General features: G+C 37.5%; 1 protein-coding gene across 1 annotated transcript; it reads right to left on the reverse strand.

The window, feature by feature from the left end:
- Positions 1-2,361: 2,361 nt before the first annotated feature.
- On the reverse strand, positions 2,362-2,982 carry LOC131604699 (uncharacterized). The gene has a single exon (XM_058877124.1). It carries the CDS (start codon positions 2,980-2,982, stop codon positions 2,362-2,364), a length of 621 nt encoding a protein of 206 aa, XP_058733107.1.
- Between the last annotated feature and the right edge of the window lie 7,470 nt (positions 2,983-10,452).

A 10,452-nucleotide genomic window follows, 5' to 3' on the forward strand; every position in this document is an offset into this window, starting at 1 on the left:
TCTCTGTAGTGTCAGTCATCGGCGGTTACCCGTGCAATTGTAATCAGTTTGGTTATAGTGGATTAAGACCTTGAGTTCAAGGAGAAATCACCTCGGAAGGGTGGACTGGACTAGCTTGAGAATTTCTCAAGTGAACCAGGATATATCGTGTGTTGTTTGCTTCTATTTATTTTACTTGGATCATCATTTAGTCAGAAGATAATAGGACTCAAGTTTTAAAGAAAGCTTAATGCTTCTGAAAAACACTAAGCTTCTGATAAATCATAAAGGAAAGCTTCTGATAAAATGAGTTTCCTAAGCTTCTGCGCAAGAAATCGAAGAAAGGGAAATTATTAAAAACTTAATTCAAACCCCCCTTTTCTTATGTTTTTCTCCACCTTCACACAAGCCATCAACAAATCTTCTAGCGACTGAATAGTCCTCTGTGATTGACCATCTGTTTGTGGGTGGTACACAGAACTCAATTTTAGAGTAGTGCCCAAAGCATTCTACAAACTCATCCAAAATCCAGAAGTAAATCTTGGGTCTCTGTCTCACACTATGATCAACAGAACTTCGTGTAGCTTCACTATCGCTCTAATATAAATATCTGCTAGTTTCATTAAAGGAAAATTGATATTAATCGGTATGTAGTGTGTAGACTTTGTTAGTCTATCAACGATCACCCAATTGGTGTTAAAACCTCTTACTGTATTCGGTAAGCCAAACACAAAAATCCATTGAAATGCTATCCCACTTCCACTCTGGAATTTCTAACGGTTGCATCAAACCCTGAATATTTATGATGTTCTACCTTCGAATTTTGGCAAGTCAAACAAGCATAAATTGATTTATTTCTTTCTTTATACCCGACCACCAAAACAGTTTCTTAAGATCTTGATACATTTTCGTAGCTCCTAGGTGAATACTCATACTACTTCGATGACTTTCTTCTAAGATCATTTTCATAAAGTTCGGGATTATTCGGTACCCAAATTTTGTCTTGAAACCTCAACACACAAAAATCGTCCACCTTAAAGTCATTCTCTGCATCAGATTGCATTGCGGACATCAAATCCACCAACTTATGGACAAGTTTTTTATTTTCTCGAATCTTATCGAGGAAGTTGTTATTAATTTTCAGTATACCCAACTTTACAATATTTGATGTTAGTTCACACACCATGCTCAAGCTCTAAATTGTTCGATTAAGTCCAACTCTTTACTCATTAAAGTCGGCATGTGAATAGTCTTTCGATTCAAAGCATCAGCCACAACATTATCCTTCCTCTGATGGTAACTCAAGCTAAAATAATAATCCTTTAGAAACTCTAGCCACCTTCTCTGCCTCATATTCAACTCCTTCTGGTCGAACAAATATTTCAAAATTTTGTGATCACTGAACACTTCGAGTCTCGAGCCATACAAGTAATGTCTCCAAAGCTTCAATACAAAAACTATTGCGGCTAATTCAAGATCATGAGTCAGATAATTCCTTTCATGAACTTTCAATTGTCGCGAATCATAAGATACAACTTTACCATCTTGCATTAAAACACCGCCTAAATCCATCTTAAACGCATCACAATATACCACAAAAGGTTCAAGTGGACTTGGTAGCAGTAACACTGGTGCCGTAGTCAACCTCTTCATCAATTCTCGGAAAATTTCTTCACACTGAGCATCACACACAAAAGCTTGGCCCTTTCGAGTCAACTGAGTTAAAGGGAGGGCCATATTAAAAAAACCTCCAATGAACCGACGATAATAACCCGCTAGGCCCATTAAACTCCTGATTTTAGTAACTGATTTTGGAGGTTCTCATTGCAGATAAAACTTACTTTAGATGGATCCATCGTGATGCCATCCATAGAAATAACATGGCCCAGAAAACTCACTTCCTGCAACCAGAACTCACACTTTGACAACTTTGCAAACAGCTTGTTTTCTTTCAACACATGCAATACAATTCTCAAATGTCCTGCATGTTCCTCATCTAACTAGGAATAAATTAAAATATAGTCAATGAAAACTACAATAAATTGATCGAGATAGTTGTGAAAGATACGATTCATGTACTTCATAAACACGCCCGACGCATTGGACACTCCGAAAGGCATCACCAAATATTTATAATGTGCATACCAAGTCTGAAAAGATGTCTTTTGAATATCATCCTACTGAACACCCGCACCCCTACGAGTTGATAACCTGATCTCAAATCAATCTTACTGAACACCCGCACCCCTACGAGTTGATCGTAAAATCATCAATCCTCGGAAGTGGATACTTATTTTATATTGTCACTTTATTCAGCTGACCATAATCAATGCAGAGTCGCATACTACCGTCCTTCTTCTTAACCAATAACACTGGAGCTCCTCACAGTGAAACAGTGGGTCTAATAAACTTCTTATCAAGTAACTCTCCCAGTTGCAATTTCAGTTCTACTAACTCCAATACCGACATCCTATATGGTGCCATAGATATCAATCTAGTACTAGGAACAAGGTCAGTGGTGAATTCAATCTCCCGCTCCGGGGATAATTCAGAAACATCATCCAAAAACACTTCTGGAAATTCACACACCACAGGCAAATCATTGATCAGCGTCTTGCCCATAATAGATAGTGAGGCAAACATCGCAAACACTTTGGATTCATCTTCCAACAATGCTCTTAATTCTTTAGTTGTTAAATAATCAGCCAACTCCTCTTCTTCTGGAGTAAGAAACAACAACGTCTTGATGTAACAGTTAATATAAACACGATTGAACTCTAGCCAGTTCCCTAAAATAACATCCAACTCATTGAGTGGTAGACAGATTAAATCCACAGTGAAATCTTGGCACAAAATTGATAGAGAACAATTTAAGCATACTAAAGAAGTGGTCATTGATCCCATAGAATGAGTATCAATCATGATCCCTCTACTCAATGTAGATGACACAAGTTCTAACCTCTTTATAAATTCAGCAAAAATAAACGAGTGGGTCGCATCCATGTCAATAATAGTAGTCAAAGGAGCATCATGAACATAACAAGTACCTTTGATCAAATGATCTACACTAGTAGGCTGAGACCCTTTCAATGCAAACACTTTCCCATCTGCCTGCGACTTCTTTGGCTTCTGACAATTGGTGCTGATGTGACCCTATTCTCTGCAGTTATTATAGGTAGGTATATTGGTCATACAATATTCAACAGCGTGACCTGGCCGTCCACACTTGAAAATTTTCTTCACATCAGACTGGCACTCATTAGCACGGTGACCCGTGATATCATACCTGAAACACTTAATAGGATTAGGAGAAACACCTCCCCCACTTGGCCTCTTGCCATCAGCTACATTTTTCTTTCCCTTGTCAGCTAGGGCACTATAAGGTTTCCCACGACTCAGATTCTACTTTCCTCTTTTCTCACTCAAACTCTTGTAGTGAGCCGAATGAGCTCTATTGTCCTCTTCATAAATTCTACAACTGTTTACCAACTCTGAAAACCTGTGATTTTGTTGATACCCTATAGCTCGCTTGATCTCTGGACGTAGTCCATTCTCAAACTTGATACATTTTAAGAACTCTGCAGTCTCTTCATAGTAATGCGGATAAAACTTCACAAGTTTTACGAACTTGGCAGAATAATCAGTAATAGTCAAGTTCCCTTGTTTCAGCTCAAGGAACTCATTTTCTTTCTTTCTGCGAACATCCTCTAGAAAATATTTCCTCGGAAATTCTCTACTAAACACAGCCCACGTAATAACTTCACATGTGGTTTGCAATCTCTAACGATTGCTAAGCCACCAGTCATCAGCCTCTTCAGCCAGTATATGTGTACCGTACCTATAATATGGTGAACTGACTTTATTATTTTCACAAGCAAAATGTTACGGTGAGCAAGAGTCGCCACCGCCTTTTATTTTATCCAATTAGGAACGGTATAAAAGAACCGGAAAGACCTTCTTTGAAAAGAGATTGAGTTCGGGGGGTAGGTTATGAAAAGGGAAGGTGTAAGCACCCTTTTCATCCGTAGTTATCTACGGGCTCTTAGTTGCTTAGCTCACTTGTTTGTTTGAAATGTTTGAAAAGTGTCGTATATGTTTAGAAAAACAATTTGATTTTGAAAATGTCTAAAAAGACAACGTTAGAAAACGGGGTGTGAAAATCATTTGGTTTGAATTGTTGTGAGGAAGAACTTAAGAGTTCCTACCCTAAGTTTGTAAGGTCTTTCCCATACTTTAAAGTTTTCCTTGGGCGATAGTACTATCCATACCATTTGAGGGTAGGTAGTCCTATACATTGGATGTGCGGGTCATCGAAGGGTCATCAAATCGTCATAGAGACTACTCATACCATAAAGAGGGTAGGAAGTCCTATGAGATATGAATAGTCATAAAGGAAACCAGTAAGGATACCTTAGCCATCAAAGGGACTATCACCATTTAATTGAGGGACAAGATCATTTATACCGAATGCGACATCGAAGGGACTATGATCTTTAAATCGGAGGGACATGGTGATTTTGAATTGAAGGCATCATAGGCTAAGGCATCCCTACGCACGAGGGACTTGACTATTATTTTCCGAAAGGCAACGTAAGAGGGGAAACCTTAAAGGTGGGTGTGTGCACAGTAAAAAGGAGTGTGTTATGTTCAGATATTTTAATCTTGGAAGTTAATGATCTAACGGTTGATTTTAATCTTGAACATACAATCATAAGCATACATCTAAACAATATAATATCAGCAGTTTATAGTGTGCGAAAACGTAAATCTACGTTATTACAAAAAATTTCCTTGTGCCCTATACATTGATTTCTAGAATTTAAAACCAAATGAATAATATAATTAATTAATTAAATAAAGGGCTGAATTTAAACAAACACGCGCCATTCAATGGAATTAGAGATGAGAAGAAGAATCGAAGGTAGTTTGAGGTTAGTATTTAAGTAAAAACCTAATTATTAAATTATTCGCTAAATCAACCTAATTCTAATTACATCCTAATTAAATCGTAAATAGATTAAGTCCTAATTAACCTAAATTCTAATCATAATTATTAAAATTAAAACCTAGAATTTACTAAATTAATTAACAAGAAAAATCCTAAAAATGAAAATTATTTTTGGTGTTTTTTAATGATTTTAAATCAAATGATAAATCAAAACCTAATTAATTAAAATTAAATTGACTAATAAAATTAGTCAAAAACTATTTCTAATGGTTATGTGGCTAATGGGTAGTTAAGGTTAATTTAAGGGTTAATTAGATTATTTAAACAAACAAAACAAAACAAAAAAAGAAAGTTGAGTAAAACAAAGGGCGTAGATCCAGTGTGGTACTTTGTGAAGGAGTATGGTAGAACGTCACTTTTGGGTCCTCCGATCAGGCCTCGCTGCTAAATCGACGGCTAAGATTAAGGCGTGCCATAGACATGTAAAGGTTGAATGCACCGGATCTGTAAGAACCATTTTCAAGAAAAAAAATGTTAGAACCTGGGCTTGAACCCAGGTCCTCTTGGTTACCAATTTTATTACATTACCACTTGCGCTGTACTCATTAAGTTATTAATAAAGGCACGGAAAAGAATAAATATTAAAAGATGCTTATTTCAAAGCCTCAAAATCAAACTTGAGTCAAAGTGGGCCCTGCGTTCAAACAAACCAATAGCATGCGGAGAGAGAGGGCGCGTTTGTTGACCGACCAGTCAGATTCGCACGCGTATGTCGAGGGTGGACCAAGAAGACAGCTCATCGTCTTCTTCCTTGGGCTCGATAATCAGCTTCGATTTTGATGCTGATTAGCTACGGTTTGGCTACGCCATTTTTGTAGCTAGAACCTGCAGAATGCAAAACGTAAAACGCGAATTGTTAGCTTCATAAAATGAAATGGTTCGATCCCAAATCTCCTTATGGGCCCAATGGTGACATTTGTTTGGCTTGAAAATACCTGGAAACGTGAAGGCGAAGCTTTTACGTTTTCAAGCCCTAACCATGGCAGGTTGCGATTTAGTCGTTATGAGCTCCATGTGATCGTTCAGATCTGCCTTATAGTATCTCAGGAACTCATGAGAACCATTAGTTTCAATCAAAACACAAAAGGAATTAAAATACGATTTCAAGAATAATAGCAATCAGATGTTTATGATGTGCATGATTCAAGATGTTTTGGCCATGGATGTGATCATGTACTTACCCTACCAAACCTCGGGAGCACAAATATATGCTTGGAATTGACTGAAAGTTGTTGCCCGTATGAGTACAAACAATTCAAGCTTCTTGAAATTTTTTGAGGAAATTTCTAGCGTTCTTGAGGCTGCTCCTCTTTTCTGCCTAGGGCTTTAGAATTGTTGTGTTTATATCATGGGCCAATTTAGGTTAGCATTTGCGTAGAAAATATTTTCTAATCAATCTGAGATTATTTGCAAATAGTAAATGACATACCAAAAATTTCTTAATCATACCAAAAAATCTTTAGGGAAAATTGGGCGATGCCAGAAATTTCAAAATTTCTCGAAGAATTTCTCGGAAATTTCATAAATTTAAAAAATTTCAAGTAGAATTTACCGGAAATTTTGAAATTTCGGATAGTTGAAATGTTTTGAAAATTTTCTGGTAATATCTTCCATATCATTTTTTTCCCTTTCTTTTCAATGAGGACAAGAGGAAAGGACAACACCATTGCCCGTAGAACCACTGATAGAGCGTCAACTTCCGCTATAGCTGTTAAGGCTGAGGCTTTCCAGCAACATCTTGGACGACATGTTTCGACCTTTTCTAACTGAAAATGAATGATTAAGCAGACACGGGGACTGTGGCACTTCCGTGCACCCCGATGTCGACTTGCTAGAGTTTCTGCTTCTGTGGATGAGCCTTCTCCTGTGGAGGCTGAGCAGGTTCCGGTGTTGTGGAGGAGCTTGTTCCTATGGATGAGGTACAAGTTCCCATTGTTGACGATGAGGTACCTGTTGAGGATGAGATACTAGTTAAGGCTCAAGAGGTTCATGATGTTGCTGATGAGGAGGTACATCTTGCCGATGAGAGTGTTACACCTACAGATACAGAGGCCACGACTCGAGCTTCTAGGCATCTATTGACACGGATGGAGCCTTCCCGAGAGGGCCTAGATGTAACACACTACTCTCCCCATTAATTAAATATAATTAACAAAATAATTTGTTTCACGAAATAATCAGAGTTCACACAAGTAGTAATGTCACAACCCGTAAAAATGTCATGAAGTATCAAATCACTTCATCTTTTATTGCTCGGCAATTAGATCAAATAACGGAAATTCAAAAATAATTCACTTCAATGGCTCTAAGACCTTAACAAAAATAAACTCCACCAACTCGTGGTTTAACATAATCCAAAAATAAGATACGTAATAATGAAACAAATAAAACAATGCAAGAAAAATAATCTCATGTTCCCGGTGTTACGTATCAGAGCGACTCCTAAGACTCGAACGAGCAACACAAGCTCCATGCTTACTCAAGTACCTGAATTATTTGTACTTCCGAAGAAGCACAGACACAACAACAGAAAGGGGGTGAAAATTTCATTCAACTAATTATTGGTGAATATCACATGCTAAGGAGTAGTATTCACAAAACAACACAACAATCACATACACAAGTAATTCACATAAAACATCCTGCACATTTCCTGTGCATAATTCACATTTCAATTATGTATGCAAAGTGATTCACCCATCACGACACTATGCATGCGGTACCAACACAACCAATACAGTTCAAATATATGAACCCGATTCTCGTCGGAATCCGGATAAGTCTTAAGCGTTCCCTCGAACTACGACTTATCTCAACTCGACTCTACCTTGAGATTCCGGAAGAGACGAGGCACCCATCATGGATTCCCACCTAGGCTCATCTCCACATAAATGACATGAATGCATGACACACCACAAACACAAGATAATAGCATTATGCACACCATGATCCTCATTGATCACTGTATTCCTCCCTTTGAATTACTCCAACGCAGAAGAATATTATACGGTTCAAGTTATCACAATTCACCAGAAAATAGTTGCAGAATCATCAATTAACTATCACAAGTTCATCACATGTGCATACAAGTCAATTTTGTATTCATTCACATACCTGTCGTAGTTTACATTTACGGAAATACCTACAAATGTTTCGAAGAGTTAAAATTCCGACATGAAAATAATTTTAGATAAAAGTGCGTTAAATCAACTTTCCAACGGTTCGCACGGCCGTCATTCAGACACTCATAACCCAAGTTACAAATTTTGGAAGTATGAAAATATTTTGATCCAACTCAGTGATAACTGGTTACCTCAAAATTGGTAACCGATTATTACACATTCTAATAGCATAAACCACACCAATTTTCACATTGGTGACTGGTAACCTGATACTTGACCCCCAGTAGCCCAAAAACTCCATTTTTCAATGAGGTAATCGGTTACCTCAAAATTTGTAACCGGTTCAACTGTACCAGAGGCACTTTTCTGCATATTTTCAAAATACGCATCCAGTCCCAGCATGTCCCGAAATCCCAATTTTATCATATTAAAACGTGAATTCAATTACGGTTTTGTTTCTATCAACATACAACAATCATATGTACATTCGCACATCAATTTCATCATTATTTGTACATACACAACATCAATTCCAATACATATTGAGAGACAACATGAAATTTCCATACAACAATGCAATTCATTATACCCATAAAACACAACTATGAATTTCATCCATTGATTACACAAACATACATACAATTTTTTCATAATTCAAGCATATGACTAAAATCCTAAGAGGGGAAGGAACCCTCACTACCCCTCTCATGTTCAATCACCATTAAAAGAACTCATTCTCCCCACTTACCTCAATTCCAAGCTTTGATTCCCTTGACAATGATGAAATTGGTTGATTCCCCCTTCCTTGCCCTAGCTCTCCTCTTTCTCTTTTCACTTAGAATGAATTTCTAACTTCTATCTTTTCTCCCTTTATTTTCTAATTCGTTATTATTCTAATTATTATTTATTTATCCTAATAATACTAATATTTTTAATTACTAATAATAATAATAACTTGTATTATATATTATTAGTATCCCATTACTATTATTTTATTATTTTAACTCTAACTCAATAATAAACTAATCCATTAAAACTCGCACTCTACCCTTGCAAAAAGTGCCCTTAGCATTATCACAATCAATTCTAATTATTAAAATTATAACATAAATGACTAAATATTTAAATGGGGCGTTACAACTAGTAAGTGATATGTACTCACTGGTTATGCTTCCCATGTCGCATACATAGTATAGCATTGAGAGGTATATATGTTATATTTTTTATTTGCAAAATATTTATAATGGTTCGGTGATATGTTAAAAGACTACGGTTTACTTATTCAACTTTGTTTCCTACAAGAGCGTCAGCCGCTGAAGTTCGCATTCCCCTGATCGAAGTTAAAGAACTCCCCCTTGGGTGAGATGCCTGAGCCGGTCAGGCGCATTTTTTTTTATTTTAGTCTGCTGGAATTCGTCGATTTCTCCTTGACCATGCTCGACGTCTCCTTGATATCTGCTTTTGTTGAGCGGTGGCACTCAGAGACATCTTCCTGTCATCTTTCATTAGGGAAGATGACCATCACTTTGGATGATGTCTTTTATTGTTTCATCTCCCCATTGAGGGTAGATTCTTTACTAGTTCTATCATTAACCAGACGACAACATTACGCCAGATTGTAGAGGATCTACATGTCTGTGAGGATATCGTGTTGAAGGAGTTTTATTTTAACAGGGAACTTCATCTTGTTTGTGAGACAAGTACCGGGAGCTTGAGGAGGCAGAGAGGTATGAGGTTGTCGCTAGGGCGTACATGCTACATCTGATGTACTCTGCAGATAAATCAGGTGTTTACATTGATGTCCATTACCTATGGATGTTCAATAGTCTAGAGACTCCATGTTGGTGGGATTGTGGAGTTGCCGCCTTGACTATGCTTTACACGACACTTGGAGTTGCGACTGTGCCTGAGACCAGACAACTTGTTGGTTATCTGAGTATATTCCAAGTATACGAGCATTTCTTATTTGTTTTTATTTTATTTTTGTTTGTGACATTAATTAGTTTTTGTTTCTCTAGTGCTGGATATACGAGCATTTTCTTAGCATTTATGATAGAAGGGTGTAGCGTGTCGTAGAAGACGCTCCACGAGCGAAGAGATGGAGGGTCGTGCAAGAGATTCAGGGTGGGATTATAGAGTACAGGAGGATGTTGGATGCTCTGACAGTAGATGATATCGTCTGGACATCATACACAGCTCGCCGGGCCCATCATCCATTCGACGACGTTGCATTATATTCAGGACATATGAGGTAAGAGACCTCGGTGGCTAGATACTTTTCTGATAGGTGTCTTTGACAGTACGGTTATGTTTAAGGTATCCCTCGACCAATTTTGGAAGCTC

This window comes from Vicia villosa, linkage group LG5 (assembly GCF_029867415.1).
Source record: "Vicia villosa cultivar HV-30 ecotype Madison, WI linkage group LG5, Vvil1.0, whole genome shotgun sequence".
In the NCBI taxonomy this organism is placed as follows: Eukaryota; Viridiplantae; Streptophyta; class Magnoliopsida; order Fabales; family Fabaceae; genus Vicia; species Vicia villosa.

Coding starts and splice junctions, on each gene's coding strand:
- LOC131604699 (XM_058877124.1), bottom strand. CDS start 2,982: ATGGATGCGACCCACTCGTTTATTTTTGCTGAATTTATAAAGAGGTTA.